This window comes from Ruditapes philippinarum, unplaced genomic scaffold, assembly GCF_026571515.1.
Source record: "Ruditapes philippinarum isolate M1 unplaced genomic scaffold, ASM2657151v2 ctg12340_1_1_1_1, whole genome shotgun sequence".
In the NCBI taxonomy this organism is placed as follows: domain Eukaryota; kingdom Metazoa; phylum Mollusca; class Bivalvia; order Venerida; family Veneridae; genus Ruditapes; species Ruditapes philippinarum.
The window spans coordinates 895-20,607 of record NW_026852002.1 but is presented as its reverse complement, the minus strand read 5'-3'; the positions used below and the strand labels follow the sequence as shown (position 1 = coordinate 20,607).

At 31.9% G+C, this 19,713-nt stretch overlaps 1 protein-coding gene across 1 annotated transcript; it reads left to right on the top strand.

Moving 5' to 3' along the window:
- The first annotated feature begins 580 nt into the window (after nucleotides 1–580).
- On the top strand, nucleotides 581–19,335 carry LOC132746114 (uncharacterized). Its single transcript, XM_060735185.1, has 12 exons — nucleotides 581–959; nucleotides 4,695–4,925; nucleotides 12,130–12,444; nucleotides 12,701–13,015; nucleotides 14,274–14,573; nucleotides 14,840–15,139; nucleotides 15,542–15,838; nucleotides 16,225–16,491; nucleotides 16,939–17,106; nucleotides 17,996–18,044; nucleotides 18,403–18,592; nucleotides 18,807–19,335. The coding sequence occupies exons 1-12, from the start codon at nucleotides 887–889 to the stop codon at nucleotides 19,002–19,004; spliced, it is 2,703 nt and encodes a 900-aa protein (XP_060591168.1). The 5' UTR covers nucleotides 581–886; the 3' UTR covers nucleotides 19,005–19,335.
- Nucleotides 19,336–19,713: the final 378 nt, after the last annotated feature.

Here is a 19,713-nt window from a genome sequence, read left to right as displayed (position 1 = left end):
TAAAACACCGACTGCTTATACAAACTGGAATATCTAAGTCACGGGTAACTAGCGGAAACTCGACAGTCAAACTGTTTACCACTGCAAACAGTTACATGTACCATCGAGTAACATTTTCAGGTCTGTACTGACAGCCGCGGGCCGATGTCGTTAGATACTTAAAACCTTCATTGCAATCAAACACCTTCGCATACACACGCACGCTCTCAAAAACACGCGCGCACGCACACACTTCGGAAGCGGAAATAAAACTATCCTGTAGGAGTTTACACTATAACGACTAGGTTATTACAATTCTTTCAGGGGAATTCATGACTAACTTTCAAGGTCAATTATCGTAAATCTGGTCTCCTTGAAAAGACGTGGGTTTCAATTACCATCACTTGCAATATTGCTCGTTTTAATACAAACATAAAAAAATATAAGTAAATACTAGTAAGATTTTTTAAACGTAATATATTTGTAATCATTCGATCATTTGTACCACCTCAAAACAGTACAATATCATCTACAACCATTAGACCTATCTGATCCAAAAACTTAATCGAATGTAACGAAAAGTTTAATACTAAATAATGATTGAGGAAGTTTTCACTTTAGGTGTGTTTGATGATAATTACAGGGGAAACAACAGATATGATGTGATATACTCTACATTCATAGTGTTGGATGGAGTATTAGTAGTCGATTTCGTGAGCCGGATGTCACACACTTGAAAAACAATTAGATCTTACCCACGATTCATTCCGCTACATGTTATCGTAAACAAAGGTTTATTTAAAACATTAGTAATTTTAAAAGTTACAGTAATAAACTTTTCATTTTCTTTTGAAATTGTGTATTCTATCTTAATAAACAATAATTTGGATACTATACTATATATAAAATGTCAAGGAATATTTCCTCTCAGTGCACGGTAATTTTGGCTATATTATCAACAGTGATGATGACAGGCAACGGTAGGTGGAGTTTTATTGTATCTGTCACTTTATTTTAACGTTTTATGATATGTCTTGATACAAATGCTGCTATGAAACGATGATACTCCTTTGATATTTAACATTTTAAAGAAAAGTTGCCTTAACACTTTTTTGATGTAAGAAATGTAATACTGCAAATGCATAACCGGTGTAACGAAGTAGTGACACTTGTAGAATAATGACATCGCGGTCATTATTCTATTATGAAAAAGTTGACCCCGTATTCTACGACATACCGAGTCTCTCTGAAGAAAAAGCACCCCCTCAGAAACCTGTAGAATATTGACCCCTAAAACTGAATATCAACCACTGGAAGCCTTTTTTGATGTCGCAATATTAGTAATTGCATTGTTTTTGACTTTTGTATGACAAAGACCTTCCCTATGAGCTACATTGTAGTCTTAGATTCTAGAATATATGAAGATTTAAATTTTACATTGGCTGATTTACATGAATCTTTTCATTGATTGATTGACTCTATTCATGAGATATAAGGTGCAGCATCTCTTATTCCAATTGCACCGGTTTAAACAGTATTAAATTCGCATCGTAAAAGTTGAGTAGTGGGTCATAATATTATGCCTGGAAATGTCAATATTCATATAAAGGATGGCCGGGGTTCATTTTCATTAAAGAATACTGACTCCCCACTAAAAGAGAATCCTTCTTTGACAATATTATGAGTTTAAAATAATACACACTATATTCACCTTATCATAAAAAGTTGACCTAATAACTCGGAAGAAATGATCTAATTACTCACAAGAGCGATCAGTGTTCGTACTTCGGCAAAAAATCCTTCAGACAACCTTAAAACATGAGTAGTATGTACAAGAACTTGAACTACCGAACAATCCTGTAAAGTTTCATTGACATTGCATAGCAGGAATAGTCCCGACAAATTTTAAAATCTAAATCATTAAAGGGTCAAAACTCTGATAAAAATCAATAAAATAAAAAATGTTGATGAGATGCACAACTAGATATGGTATTAATCACTCCCCTAAAAGTTTTATGAACTCCTTCTGGGGAGTAGTGCAGGCAAACTTCTGTAAAGCTGGTAACGCCAAAAAAAAATCTTTTTTATTCAAGGTCAATTAGTCAGCCAAAAATCATTAAAGCGAAGACCTTGTAAGTTATACACAAGTACTTGATCTACCAATCAATCCTATTAATTTTCATTTAAATGACATTAGTGGTATAAGAGTAGTAGTCCAGACAACCTTAAAAAATAAAAATCATTAAAAACAAAAACAACCGGAAAACTCATGCAATATGCACAAGGAATTGAGCTACAAATCAATTGTTTAAAGTTTCACTGAAATTGCATAAGTGGTACAAGAGCAGTAGTCCGGACAACTTTTAAAAATGAAAAATATTAAAGTGCTATAGTCCCGACAAAAACCGTTAAACCGGAAAATTCTGATGATATGCGCGACTATAATTTGTAATAATCATTCCAGAAAGTCTGGATGAAATTGCATCAGAAATTTCTGAGGTGTAGTCCGGACACGTTTTGTGACGGATGGACGTTCTCACGGGTAAGTAATAATGTGGCTACTCTATTGGTCTCTCTATTGTTCTTTTTAGCCACAAGAAGAAAAAAGCCACATAAAAGAGCATTGCGAAAAGATAAAGAACAGTTACCTATTATCCCTCTAGTCACATTATAACTGTCCCGTGAGAGCGGACGGACGGACGGACTTATAACGGAGAATGATCCCTATATGTCGCCACTAATCCGTAGAGGCGACAAATTAATAGAAGTTTACGTAATCACTCATAATAAAAGTCGACCTTATCATCCATAATTAAAGTTGAACTTATTACTCATATGAGAAATTGACCCAATCACTATTATAATGATAGAAGTTAGAAGACTTAAACCCAATTATGATGTACAGTTACTATTACAAAAGTTTTTGCGCCTTAAATCTAGTCCGGAGAAACGAATGGAACACAGACTTCCCTGTCATTATACAAAAATACCTTTTTATATGTGTACATACTTATTCCATATGAAGAAACATAGTCGTGAACAGAGAAAGGTTCGAACCCCTGACCTCTTGGTTTAGAGACAGACACCTTAACCACTAGCCAGCCGCTCAAATTGAAATATTTACTTTGATTTTTCTTTTATTTCAGAACCATATCTTATCAATCTTTTATACAAAACGTATTCTTGTAAATATTTTTTTTTATTTCTAAAGCTTCTTTAGAACACTTACAAATTAACGTCAAGAAATAAATTTGTTTCGTGGTTCTATAGTAAAATCAACTAATATAGTGCAAAACCAAATGAGAAAAAAATTCATTATGTAAAAATCATTCCACTAACAGCTACTGCATTTGAAATAAAAAATAGTCAGATATTAAATTAATTACGCCATGAATAACTTCTTCCTTCATTTCTTTTTAGCAACTCGTCATTAAATTTTATTATATTTTGAAAATAAAAACATTTGACAAGTGGTCTCTATTAAAACAGGTTGAGGATCATTTTACTTCATGTGGGTTGGACATTATACAATGACCGGCGTCATAATTTTATGACCGGGGAGTCGATATACTTAAAAAATATAGATCGGGCGGTTCATTATTCTATGGGTCACTTTATTTCAGTATACCGTTTTTTTTCCATTTCGGAGACAGCAAATACTGCATTGACATTGAGACCATGGGCTCAAACCCCAGAAGGGGAATTTTTTATTTTTCTTTTTAACATTATTTATGTATCTCTCAGATCCCTTATGGAGGTAAAAAGTGTTTTAATCATAAAATTATTGTAGGTATTAATTTGCTAAATAATGCCAAATTTAATGAAAAATATGATACCAGATATTTTCAAAGTTTAATAAAATAAAAACTACACGGTAAAAGTATTTTATATTTCGCACGATCAACCATTATATTTTTTTTTAAAAAAAGCAAAATTTGAAAACAGCCCCTTGTTGTGATAATTTAAGGGATATATTGAATAAAACTTTTTTTTTGGAAATGGTCAGACAAGTATTTAAAGTGGTGGGTACGGTAACATTTTATACATATTAAAAATCATTTTGTTTAGAAACAATCATTTTGCTCGTGTAATTTGTTACTTGAATGTTATAATTTGTTTCTTAACAATGAGCAATAGAAAAACAATTTTCATAATGATGATATTATAGATTATTCAGAGTTTCCTCATTTCTGAAAAAAAACTCTGCTAATTAAGCAAAGTTTTAGTTTAGAAATATATCCAAAACCACACGTTAAATTTTATTTAACTTTGCATACAGGTGACCTTTAAAGATATACTATGCTCAAATTTGATATCAGGAATTATTGGTAATTGCTACACGGTCTATTTGTAAATATAAAATTTTTTGACTTCACACAAAGTAGAAATGTCATGTTTAAAACTGTACACACTATAGGTGGTCACAATATGAATAAATAGTGTGTTAAAGAAACTGGCAGTTTTTTTAAGAGAAGACCAACTTTACTTGTCCTGTAATAGGGAACGTGACTTCCAATACATAGTTAATTCATTTTTAATTCAAATTAGACATATTCAGTAAGATTTAACAAATTTCTTTGATTAAAAAATTTTACTCAAAGATGAGCAGGGTATATCTTTAAGGCATATAACTGCCCTATGCTGTCATTTTTACAGTTCCTTATAATGCTCATTAGCCAAGGTCTACTTTAATTGTTTATTACTCTACCCATTAGGAGTAGTTCTAGACTGTTATAACACTACAGTTTCGGAGTACGACGGCCATCAGCAGACGACTGTTAATGGAATACCGTGTTTACGATGGGATCAGTCTAGTACATACAATGCGAGTGACTTCCCAGATGCCACAACGTCAGACGCAGCTAACTTCTGTCGTTCTGTACGACATAACGAACCCTGGTGTTTAATATCGGGAACGTGGGACAGGTGTGGTATCAATAAATGTGGTGAGCAAATATGTATCTTTTTTAAATATTGATGTTTGCTACACAGTCGTTTTGTAAAAAGAAAATAAACATGTTTTAACTCCACAAAGTAGATATGCCATGTCTAAAATTTTAAACACTATAGGTGGTCACATAGTGTAATTAATAAAACTTGCTGTTTACATTTGTGCTATGTTTGCTTAGCATCGAAGCATTTGTTCATAGTTTTATAGCAATTCGAACTTGTAACTTAAGGCTTTTCAATGAAAACAGCCATTTTTCACAATATGCTCATGTTGTAATAGGAGCGCAGGAACAAACTCTCATCAGCTCTAGCGAATTTGAATCGGCTGAACTATAAGCTATGATACCTATTGTAGTATATAATGTAATTTGCATTTAATTAAGGGGGTCAGACTTGTTTTCGAAACAAATGTTGTCGTAATGTTACATTTAAATAGAACGGAATAAATGAATAAATGGTTATAGCTTGCTACTGTTAAACACCTGATGTATTCGTCAGCTTTGCTGTATATAGAGAGAGTATCGGTTTTGTAATGCAAGTCTTGTGCTCATTTAGATTTAACGATCAGGATAAAGGTCTGATTAAAAAAAATATTCTCCATTGTTAATCCTCATTTATAAGCTCGACTTGTTATGGGAAATAATAAATATAGGTACTGTTACAGTTATTATTATGTCAGGATAGACCTTCAGAGTAACTAGTCAGACCTTGACCTTCACATAAATGACCTTGAAGGTCATTATTGAAATTTCAATCTTTTATTTTCTGTAACTGGCTTTAACTTTATTATTATTGAATGGATTGACTTTATATTATAACAGAACAATTTTAAGGATGAGACCTTTATGTATATAAAACTCAAATTGACCTTGACATTTGAGGTTGTATTATTGAATGATCACTGATTTTGCTGCTATTGACTGTAACGTGGTAATTGATTAATGGAATATCTTTATACTTTGCCAAAACAACATTTTGGACAAGACTTTCATAAAGTATGACTTGGACTTGAACTTTAAATGGCCTTGACCGTCAAGATAATATTATGATTTTTTGTTAAGTTGTCACTTTTTAGTTAATCATATACGGATCTGATTTAAACTTGGACAAAAACAATAATTGCTTCCAAACAAATTTAATTTTTTAGACGTAACTTGACCTTAAGGTGCCCTTGACTATCAATGTCAAATCAAAGAAATGTTCTTTTTTTTTTCTTCTTCTTTAAGCTTTTGGCTTTAACTTTGTTATTTATAATTGAATGACTTAATTGTCCCATGTATGACCTTGACCTGGAAGCACAAATTATTTCATTTCCACTGATTATCAATCACTTTTTTTGGCTGTAACTTGGTAACATATCAATCCAATATTTTCATACTAAAACAAAACAACCTTTTGGACATTGCATTCTAAAAGGTTGATCTGACCTTGACCTTTAAATGGCCTTACTTTGATAATCGGTAATTTTTGCATTTTGTTTCTGTATCATTTGATAATGGCCTAATATGATCAATTCTAATTATATAAACACATAAAAATAATAATTGATGCACATTTATTAAAATATTTTACAAGTGTCGCTTGTTTCTATTTTGTTCTAGGAATTGATATCATACACTGAGTCTCATGATCATTTAACCCTTACTACTGGTTCAGATTAGTAGTCGGTCGACCCCTCGCGGTAAAATTTATAATCAGTGGTTAGTCATACAAGAAATTTAAACCCGTTAAGGTTGACCGAGTACTGAACAATGACCAAATATTATTTAAAATGGCAACCATCAATCAAAGAATAAAGCTATAATGAAAGTTTCGACTGTATCAATATTATTTTGTTTTATGAGCACTGAAAAATGGCATAGCCAAAAAGGGAACTTCCCGACTTTGTTTCATTTGTTTTTCATTTCAGACACACACAAAACAAAAAACAAAAACAAAATAATAAAGCTTCACAACGTTAGACTGAGAGTTGTTGTTTTGCATAAGATGCAATTGCTTGGACGTTTGTTATTACAGTCTAACCTCGATTATTCGAAGTTCCCGGGACTGAAAATTTACTTCGAAAAATCGATGGGTTCGAATAATCCAAATCCGAACATAGTGATAGACGAAAACTACACCACTTGACCATATCGCAAATTCTAGCGAAATTAAAAGTTTACAACTCATCTGTTACCGGTAATCAATCGAAAAAACAAATAAACAATGATAAATGTTTAAAATATTTTTATGGTTAACTTAAACATAACTACTTGCATTTTTATATTTCCATATAGCGTATAGGTTAATATAAACATGCATGAACATTAAAAATATCGCTGTCATCTTCTGTATAAGAGAAAAGAACAAGCGCAGGATTTAAATCATAGATATACATGTACATACATTACAAATGTATTCAACATTATACAAGCAATATAAATATTTCATCTTCGTCAAAATATAAACAAGCAACTTGAAAAGTCATATTATTTTTCACTTCTAAATGTAATTTTCACAGACACATTTCGGTAATATTAAACATCCAAGATTGCTCAGCCAGAATATCTTGTGCTAACGTAGAAATATTGCACAGATTTGAAATAGAAACTGGGAATTCACATTTATAAAGAAAAACATGACACAGCTCGCTAGTTGTCTTTTTTATTTGTTTATTTTTTTCAATCCATTCTGTAATTAAAATCTTAATTTGAACACTGTCCAATTAATATCACAGTTTATTTTCATTTGTTTAGTTTCATTCTTTAATTTAAATAATTATTTTGAACACTTTTTACCGTCCAATTAAAAGCGTACAATTTATGTTCGGTAATTATTAAAGTTGAAAATGTACTCGCAAATCGTTATTATCACGATTAACTAAATACATGCACCGTTGTTTGAAGTTTTTCCGCAAAGTTTTTCACAAGTCGGGACGGTCATCGAGTCAATTAGTGCCAATTAGTCTGGCTTCGAATAATAGGTGTGAAATTCTTATATAATGATATAAAAGGGACCGAAATTTTGCTTCGAAAAATAGGGGGTATTCGGATAATGCATTTCGAATAATACGTTGGTATTTATATTAGTTTACATAGAGATGAAAACGGGACCGTAGATCAACTTCGGATAATGCCGGGTATTCGAATAATGGGTTGTCGAATAACCGGGGTCGGACTGTATAACAAACTTTCATTTTCTTCAATACTGTGTTCAATTTCAATTAAGCAATGACCGTTTGACCAGACAGACATGACACTTACACAACAACATACATTCTTAAGCTACTTATAACCTCTGTTACCTTGATTATACAGAGTTTTCGTTGCTCTTGTTGTGAATGGGTATATTCAATTTATTGGGGTGATTGTTTTTGTTTTTGTTGTTGTTTGTTTTTGTTTTCTATTCTACTGCTTTAGCATATTTGTCGATTCTACTGCTTAAATCAGACGTTATATGTACCACAAAAATGTTTACCTGGGCTTCATGAACTAAGACACCTGTTAACAATAACCAAAGTGTTGTAGCCTTTGTATTTCTTAAGAGTGTCCGCGTACTAAGTATGTGGGTTCCTTAGCTGCTGAATGAGCAATTGTGGTATCTACCAATCACAAACTTTTCAAGGTGTAAAAAATTTCAGAATCACTACCTTCTGATAGCCTGCACAACTGGCTATGTCATTCACTCATTACTTAATGAGCATTCTGTGAAAAACGGAGCATAGACACATGACTGAAAAGACTCCTGTTTCAAACTCAAATTGCCATGAAACTATAAATAAAGCTTCAATACAGCTCAACCTTGGCACTAATGTTCACATGACCATTGTAACCACATACTTAATCTTAAATTTCCTGCTACCATGACAACAAAGGGACATCTAAAAATTACTCAAAATCACTATTTTGCGTTAATGTTTCCATCAAAACTGATTTCTAAGTGATGTAACTTCTCAATTGATTGAGATAGAGTCGAAAGCTTTTCGGCGTTTGTTACACGTTACTTTATGATTGACCTGGGATTATTTTTAGCCTCTCACAAGTCCAAAATTTTCTTAGAGATGAGGGGGTCCGCCGACCACCTTCAAACCCCCAAACAGAATGGGCTTATGCTCTTTCTTGCCACGCCTTGATGTATCTATTTGATAGGGAATGGTGCCGAAAAAGTGTTATTTACTTATATTAACACCATTTCTCGCGAAAACAAGTGTCTGGGTTTAAATAGGGAATTTTGTTTACTATTTGAGGCTTCAAAAGTAGGGTTGGGGTGAAAAGGCGTAAACAGACGTCTATATGAGGTAATGGGTTATTAACCGAAAATAATGAAAAATATTGGAATAATCCCAAATCGAGTTTTTTTTTCATGTGAGTCCTTTTTATCATGTGACGAAAATAAGTTTATATCAGAACTTTATACAAATAAATAGAGCTTTCGTAAGCTTAATTCTTCAACAACGTGCATCAATTTTAAAAATGTTGTCTCTCTCAATATCATGAAATATAGAAAATAAGAATTCATGAAGAAAGCCCAACACGGCAAAATTGAAAATGTTGCAGGCTCGGTGTGATTGAGCATGTTCATGGACGGTACTGTAAAGTGCAAATTACCGTCCACGCCCCCTAGCACCGGCTTTAGCAGAATTCAACATTTAACATGAACTGATACGATTTTGAATTTTGATACATTCGCAGATGTGTTCATATGGTGGTTATCATAGAACCTTCAATGTCACATTTTCGTGCCATTCAATGAAAAGCGGCATATGGTCCCCAAGTAAAAAACCAGAAAACAATTGGCGGAACTAGATAAAATGGAATTTTGAAAGGGGATCAGAGGTTATGAAGCCTGCATATCACAGATAATACGTCAAAAGACAAATTTAAAAAAAAATGATTATTAATAAACAACGCTTAGATCATCATCAATTTCACCACCAAAGGTAATAACAATTTTGCCTCAATCGTCATCAACATTATCATTATCAAACGCATCATCATGCCCATAATCATCAAACTCACTATTATCATCATCATCATCACTTTATAATTTTCATCACTTTCATCCCAGTCATCTTCAAAATCATAATTTAAAACTCCTCTATCATCAAAATATAATTACAGCCACCATCATCATTGCAGTCGTTATCATGATGATGACAACCATTATTATCAAAATCAGCATCACCTCGATCATCGTCATTGCAATGATCATTACGTCCGCCATTTAAATAAACAAACCAACTCAAACGTCTTCATTTAAAACCATGATTACCTCTTTCGTCATCACCATCATCATCATCAAAATCAGTATCATTTAACTTCACTTCATAATCATCAGCACTTAAATTATTACATTCATCGTCAAAATTCTTTATCATTTCCATCATCAGCATGGGAAGTATCATTACACCCATCGTAGAAAATTTCATCATCATCAAAATCATATTTATCTTCACGAAGTCTGATGCAAGTTATACAGTTTTTTTTCTAATTTAAAGGTCGGGTTTATCAAATTTATATGTCACTTAATATGTTTGAAATCATAGAGGCAATTTATATCAAGTGTTTCTCAAATTTTCGAATCGATGAGAATGGTGAACAGTTGAGGAAGACAAATGCTGGATCCAGTGGACACACACTTTTCATATGACGCACTTAGGCCCGATATCTCACTTATTTCTTCACGGTAAATCTTGCATCTTAATCATTTATGGCGTTGACAGTGCTGGTGTCTTTTTTAGAGGTAACCGAAATTGACTGCCCAGGGCAAAGATCATCTTAAACATTAGTTTTCCCTTCCTTTAACGTTTACACCCACCTGACAGTTGTACGATATGGAAGGTCATTTTTGTCATAAACTTAATATAGATCTGATTTGATTTCTGACGAGCATTTACCGCATAACTCTTGAATTTTGCAATAATATTTCTGCTCCTCTCTCAAATCTTTATGTCACCCGGCCATGTTTTTAACAAGTTAACAAAACTACATGTATTGAAATGACCTGCATATATTTTATTGCATGTGCGCATCATGCGAATAGATTGTTGGTTAGAAAAATTTATATTTTTTCCAGTGGTTATACAATCCATGTACTTTCATGTGCTAATAATGGTTAAATTGAGCTGTTGCCACTAATTAAAATATACCCCTTGTACCTATAAAACGTTCAGGAAGAATATTTTTATGACATATATTATTATTATAAATGTTATTGTTTTAAATCATATTTATATATAAAATCAAAATAGAATATACTTAACCAAATTTCTACTTAGTCACCCCTTAAAAAACCTTGTTTCGAAAGGTCTTATCTATGTTAACACTCTTTTCTTACATAATATTCGGACTGTTATTTCTATAACATCAACAAATTGAATCCAAGCGATCGTATTAAAATCAACCATGCGGGATAAAATTACAAATGACAATTTCATTCACGTGCATCGCAAGGAAATGTTCCTTGCATCAAATGTGACGTATTTAAATGTTATAAGAAACAGAAATATGCCGACATTTTCAAAATATGAACAAGGAAGCAATGTTGGTCATCACAATTTCTTTGCGCTTTACATTGATTTTCCGCTGCAAACTGTATTTAAAGACCGGCATATTCACGGGGGAGGAAGTGTTACACGAGGAATAGAGTTCCTATGATAACTTATCAATGACTTCTTGTGATAACTGTCACGGGGTTCGTCGGAAATTTATTGTATATAATGCAAAAACATTCGTCAAAAATGGTAATTTTCATTGAAAAAAGTGAGTTTTGGTGGTAAATTAATATTTAATAATTCAGCTTGCCTTACATATTCTATTATGTGTCAAAAACTAATTCATAGTCCATTTTTTCATCGCCTCTTGCTTAAAATCTGATAGTTTTGAGTAAATTTTTCAAACAATTTGCCAATTAGCAAGTATTGGCCTGTTTATTTCAAGTCTTTATCCTACTGTAACACTTCCTCCCCCGTGATATTCCTTCTCTTTCCGTGTTGTTACAAATCAAATATCCGCCGATATGACAAGAAAAACATCAGAAAAAAATGAAAATAACTGTTTTCAGTATAAAACAATGGAATATAAGAATGGGTTCATATAGCGATAACTTTCGAAAGGGGTGACTTATTTGAAAATCGGTAAAGTGTAATGATCATATTAACGAGGCATGAATTCAGTAAAATAAAATGTGAATGCTTTAGTTGATGATGGAATTATTCTACAGGTAACGATGGTTTGAGTAAGTGTGGTCAATTGACTATTGACAAACCCACAATACTAGGACGGTATGTCGAATTTTCTTTTTCCCCCGACATGTATGATCCAAATGCAATTCTTGAATGGCAGCGCAGCATGAATGGAATAGAGCAATGGAAAACGCTTCCTTTAAACAACAAGTTTATACAATATGAGAAAAATAGGATTTACTACCTGATTTTAACTGACAGTGAGAAAAACCAAGACGAGGGATTTTACCGTATTCATTATTATAATGAGACTATACATTGCTGGATGAACGCTGGGGAACTTACGCTTGAAGGTATTGTAGAATAAATATTGTTGCTGCATATTTAATTTTCTTTAATGTTTCAATGTATTTCGATGCTTATAAGTAAACAGGTAGCCACTATCTATAACTAGCCATAATCAATTATCATTTTTTTATATTTACATTATCTCACTGTAATTGCTTATTGAATATTTATTTATATGATACATTATTTATTGTCTGAACCAAAAATGTTTATATCAACACAAATTAAATTAGCATTTGCCTTACTATATTTTATTTTAAGCTATAAACAATTCGTGTGGACTCGTCTACCTCAGATCTGAAAAGGTGATTGTTAATGGAACCGTGAAAATCGAATATTATCCGTCAACTGATGTGATGCAAAATAGTTCTAGTTTCGAACGTAGATGGATACATTCCGTCGGAGGGAAACACAAAATATTGTCATTGGTTGGTGGTAGTTACGAAGAGACATCTGAGCAAAATAATAAATATGTGTTGACAATATTCATGTTCAATATTTCTATGAATGGAGATTATGGTGTTTATTGTGGCTCTTCCGCAAGATACACAGATTTTATAACCGTGAAATTACCAGGTTTGTGTATGTTTCTAAACTGAAATATATCTTAAGACCATAAGAAACTTCTGCAGAAATACAATTTGTATTTATTATTTATAAAAAGGAGTGTAAAAAGTAATATTGATATACACTGAAAGATACTTCTAACGCAACATAAAAATATGATGAAACATCTGCAGAAACTTCTGCAGAAATACAATTTGTATTTTAAAAAAACTAATAAAGGAGTGTATAAGTAATATTGATAAACAATTGAAAGACAATTCTAACGCAACATATTAATATAATTTAATATATCATTTAGTACTCTCTTGCACATGAATGTAACGCAGTTATTTAAACATAACGGGCGGCCAGTTCTACTTGTTGAAGTAATGTGAGCGAAACACATTAATTATGATTATTTATATTATGCGATTGCCCACAAACTGACATCTATGACATTTTTATTTTTACACGAATTTTGACAAAACTATTGTCCGATTTGAACTTGATGTTTTGTTAAAGTTTTGCATGCAGTATTTAATCTTCAAAATTTCTGAAGGTACTTACTTTTAAGTTCTGCATGAAAACTTAATTATAAATTTATGAACTTATATTATTAAAACTAAAATCGTGTCTTCTTCATCAATAAGGCAAGGTCATTATTCAAGGTCCATAACTCCTATAAGGTTTCTTTCTTACATTAACTTTCCTCTGAACAGCTCTTGTAACAAAATGCTATTTCACTTTTACGAAATACCATTTCATTATTTAACGACACGTTGATTTAGTTATATCATTTCGTAAATACAAAATGTCATTCGTAAATAATATTTTGCTTTTAGCAAATGTTATTACCTTTTTTAACAAATGTTTTTTTTACAAATACTATTTCGTTTTTAACAAAAATGTTATATTTTTATAACAAATAGTAGTTCGTAATTAAAAGATTTACGGATGTGTATGTGTATCGTAATAATAACCGGTGTAAGCGACAATTATTATTATTATTATTATTATTATTTGTACATTACAAGACAATGAATCAGTAATTAGATTATAATTAACAAAAATTACATAGGTTTTGCGTTAGAAACGTTGTTTAGTGTGCAAATACATGTATACATAAACTCAACAAGTGCGTGTACAGATTTATTTATCTTCAGGTCTGTCTAAATGTGTCTTTGTTTAAAGATATCAGTATAGTATAGAGCAAAATATCCAAATATTTATGTACCAAAAAGGATATTATCTGTTTATATTGTTAAAAATAGTATGCATAATGTTTTAGATCCACCAAGTGTACCTGTAATAGTAGGTCTACAAGACATAGAAAATTGCACTGACTGTGTTGTTGGTGAGGATAATGAGATGTTCAAACTTGCCTGTGAGATACACGGTGGCTCCCGTCCTCTAAACGTTACCATGTATATTGGAAATGAGACAAAGCCTCCTCAAAAATTGAATTCAACAACTTTTATGGTATTCTTCACGGTTAGGGACCACCATCACATGGAAAATGTGATATTTTCCGTCATGAACGATGCATTGTCGTCACCTTTAAGTGTTACTGCTAAGATGTTTGTTACAAGTAAGTATATTATGCTAATTCATGTGCATTTAGATGGTATGTTTGAATATTATTACACTTCTGAAAACTCACAATGCCAAATGTTATTATCATTTTTTTAAACATTTTTATTTCTTTTATTCTTAAATGAAAGAAAATGATATTTGCATTTGAAATAAAACTGCATGTATCAACAAAATAAGTTGATTATTCTAATCGCACTCATTTTTTACTTTGATATTTTTGTTTTATTAAAGGAGATACAACCTTTATTTGTATATTTACAGAACCACCAACGTTTCAATTTTCGGTGCCGGAAATTCTAAGAAACGGAGAAGCTGTTAACATCACATGTACGTTGAATGATGGAAGACCCAATCCGAATGTGTATTTAAGTATTTCTGGTTCAGAAGTATCGACTGCAAACTCACATTATTATAATTCGACTACATCTTTAAATACCAACATTATCACTTTGACCACATTCAAAATAGAATGGAACAAAGAAAACATCACGTGCTGTCGATATAACGAATGGTACAAAATTGTGCGGGACTGTTCACCACCAAAACAAGTTAACTATCTTTGTAAGTTTTTTGTAAAAGATTTCTTTAAAATTCTGTGTGTACTACAGTTTATCCAATTCCATTCATAATCTTCTGAGTGCGCCTATATTTTAGAATCTTTTCACTTGTAATTCATGATTAATTCTGTCTGACCGGACTCATTAATGGGACAGAAACGCTATTATTTGCGAAGTCTCTTCAGTGGTCTCATTAGCAAGTTTTTACTGTAATTACAAGCTGATGTTAGCAATGTGATGATATTGCTTCAAAACATGTGTACTTTCTTAAGAAAAACAAACAAATATTATCTGGAATAAACAACTTTTACTTTCAGCCCGTAACATGAAAACGTATATTGTATTAAATGAAAATTATTTCAATAACAGTAAATGGTATGTATGTTTAATTTCTTGTTTTGTTTAGTTCCTCCAACGGATGTGATGTTAGAAGTCAAAGTTGATGCAGACAGTCAAATGTATGCTATTTGCACTGTGTATAGCTCGAATCCAGTCTGCAACGTTCAGTTTAAAGCTCCAAAAGGTATCATCGCATCAGAAAAGTCTTCAGAGAATATAAGTTTACCCCATGGTGCGTGGAATACTGTGTATGAAGTAAACTTGAATGTCAGTGAAGAAAACAATGGTACAGATGTAACGTGTAAAGTTGAGTGTGACGAGTTTCCTGTTGACCTTACAGACACTGTCAAAATACTTCTGCCTTGTAAGTTTCTAGACATTTCGTTAATTCTGTTGATAAAGATCACAATTAATATTTAGATAGACACCTGAAAAGCATAAAAAATTGTTGCTCAAAAGACGAATAAAACGTTTAAACTTGTAAGTCGCTGCCACTTTTTTTCAACAATTTAATAAGCATTATATTTATTTACAAACGTAGATTTAGAATGTGAAATATCGCAGTTGGGATATTTTGTTCCATTGTAATGTAATCTAAGTAACCTTTTTCTGATTTATTTGTTGCTGCGTTTGTGTTTTTATCTGTTTCTGTATATATGAGCTTTTCATCAAGATACATATTCCGATTATACCAATCTTTAATTATGACAAACATGATTTTGTATTGAAATCAAATTTCATTCCCTCCAGTTATAAAGTTCAATATATCTGGATCGACATTGAATATTTCTGAAGGAGAGCGGGAACATGTAAAATGTGAAGCTGAAAGCGTTCCCGCCTCAAATATATCATGGATTGAAGAGTTAAGTAATGAAAACATAACAAAGAAGCAATGTGACTTGTCACCAAACTGCGTATTAAATATTGATACTGATGAAGTTCCAAACAGACGTTTTATGTGCCAGGTTTACTATCAGACAAAAGTTTATCACAAATATCTGACTGTACACATGATAGGTAATGGTTTTACATTCCATTTGTTTGTTTTAGTAGTTTTTCTTTTAATAATTTACTCTAGTTTCCAAAAACAAGAATCCGTGCCTTGTTAAACAGAGTGATAAATTTACAAATTTACAAAAGTTACAATTTGAAAAGAAGAATGTCGTTTGTTTTTTAATACTATGTTTCATAATTTAAAGCGTTTCCATTTAAATGATTCAATTTTCTTTCCGATATAATACTTGTTAACAGCTTACATATGTACCTGTTCATCTCACGTCTCTTTTTAGTTTTACTAAACAAATCTCAATTTGTACCCTTGATACAAATTGATTTCATATAGATATAATATGTTTCTTTGCGTTAAAATACATTATCAAATAATAATCATAAACGTGAAATTCATGTTAATTAATCTAAGTAAGTCATCAGCTAATCATAAGGAAATTATTCATATTTATAAAGAAAAAGCCGATAAAGACAGTAAATACAATGATAAACAGAAAGAAGCTGGCCAAGACTCGGACAAATCCATAATTTGGATAATACTTGGTGCATGTGTACTTGTGGTCGGTATCATTGTCATAGCGGTCTTGTTTGCTGTCATCAGGAAAAAACGCCTAAAGTCTACAGGTAAGATTGACTTTATATCTTCTCTGAAAAACGGCGTCATTTGCAGTGCCTTATATATGTTGTCAAATGTCGATATTACATAAGTATTAGCATTTCCTTAAATGCGAGAATTCTTCCGGGTATTCCAAATTTTGTCGTCAAATTGACTCCTTCCTGAACAATAGGGGAAATGTTTTTCCTAATAAATAAAATAAAAACATTGCAGACTGCTGTTCCAACGGCGCAACTTTTTGAGGTCTTTTGTCATCCATTTTGTTATTATGTGGTATTAAATTCTCCATTCTGATTGGCTTAGCACATGCAATGTACGAGTATAAATGATCAAATCTTGATAGTTGTATATATCGCCGTCCAGGAACGGGACAATTATTTAGAAAAGAATTATGCATTGTCAATTTTAGAAGTATTCATTGAATACGGAAAGTAACCGAATTCATACGATGGATGAAAAAGGCGTTGTAATTGTTCAACGCTGTTTTTTGCGTTCATATTATTCCTTATTATTCAGGAAACAAAAATATGCATACAAATGAACGACATACACGTACAGTGTTTAAATCAACACAATATTTTAGCTCGATCATGATGAGAACATGATGAAACCAGCTGTTTTGTAGTACGGTACATGATACATGTCCTTTGACTAAAAGGCCTTGGGCTGAGCTTAACAACTTAACCACGAGCATGTATAACTTTGTACAAGAGTATCGTGTAAGCAAGCCACACGTCTGCATAAGTGTCTTTTTTCGTTGGACACTTTGGCAACAATATTAATTCTAAGCTTATTTCTGTTTAATAACGTTTATCCATTACATTTTCTTTGTATTTACAAACGGCATTATTAGTTATGTTGGCATTTCTTTTATATATTTTTTCTTCAACATTACAGAAGAGAGGGAACGCCGGGTAGATTATCACAAGCATGCGGGAGATAAAGTGTAAGTGTCCCTTTACAATTGATAAATACTTTATCAAAGAATTAGATTGTTTGTAAACGTTTATTTAAGACCTTTGTTTCAGGTAGTGAAAAGAAACGGAAATGCTTAATTTTCCTGTAACTGTATATGTGCATACATGTGTATTTATTTTTCGTTGACTTTTTTAATATATCATATGCATTAACGATCAAAATTTGATTACTTTCTCACATTACATTGTAATTACTAAAAGCTTTTTAATGATTTGTATATTTCAGAGATATGTGTGCCATGTTACAATTTAGACTGTTCAATTTAAATCTAGTTTTAATCTTTTAAAACAAACATAAGAATCATGGTCCTGTGTATACGATTGCAGATTTTCTCAACAAAACCCGGAGGTTCGTCCTTTGGGAAATCTTAATCAGAATGCGCATGCGCTTGAGAACGAGGCAGAAGTACCTGTATATTCTCAACCAGTCAAAAAGAAAACGATTAAAGACTCGGACAATACATATGCGCAAGTAAACAAAACAGGAGCATCAGCTTCTTCTTCAAAGACGGAAAAGGTGTGGATAGAATTAACACATTTTCTTTTGTTTATAATTATATAGAGACGATGTGATGGCTTGCGTAAGGTCATCTGCATATTTGATATAATAATTTACTTGACTGAACATTTTTGTAACAGCTTTTCATCAGATGAAGTATAAATTTAGATTTTAATATTATGAAATCTGGAAAATAAGTATATTTTATGTTTGTGTTTGATTTACTTTTAAGCCCCAACATGCACAGGACGGACAATTACTATATGCTGATCTTGACTTTGATCCAAATGAGACTCCATCAAAAGCAGCAGTTGCCAACCGGCGAGATACCCCTACAGAATATGCCGATATAGATTATGTGAAGACAAAATCTAATAAAGGCATTGATGATACTCCTAAGGAACAAGACAATATTTATGCAAACCAGTAGATATATTTGATAGTCATGACGTATGTGTCATTACACAAATCAACTTTTCACACGAAACACTATAAATATTAGCATGTGTATGCGAGTGTTTGTCATGACTTATTGCCATATCTTAAGATTTAATCTGTCGTGAAATTGAGTTATTGAACTTTGATGAACTGCTTTTTGTGTTATGTGTTTTTTCTATGTTTTTTGACAATGTTTGTTGCGCATGCACATTTAACTGATAATTGCAAAAAGAATATTTTATCATTAATCAATGTAGTTATATTGTTAAAACCTTTATTTAAGTTTCACTTGCTATTTTATAAAATTGACAACTAAAAAGTCAGACAGGGATTTTATTTTCATTCAAAACACTTTACCGATAGATTATAATGGAATCGGGAAAAAGGATTGAAAGACGTTGCACGTGATTGAATGGTGTTAACAAACCAGAACGTGTATTATTAGCATAACAAGTAACATAGAAAATTATGAAAAAACAGAAGTATTAAGTGAAGTACATTTCAATTAAATTATGATATATTAAAATATCCCGCAATTAGAATCGTTTACAAACAATTATGAGTGTAAATTTCAAAATAATGCCATTCACACTTTTTGATTGTTAGGAAATGATAGTCAACGCATACAAAAGTAAGTAAAATTAACCCATTGACTTCACATCATATAATACCGCATAATTGAAATTATATCATGATTTTTA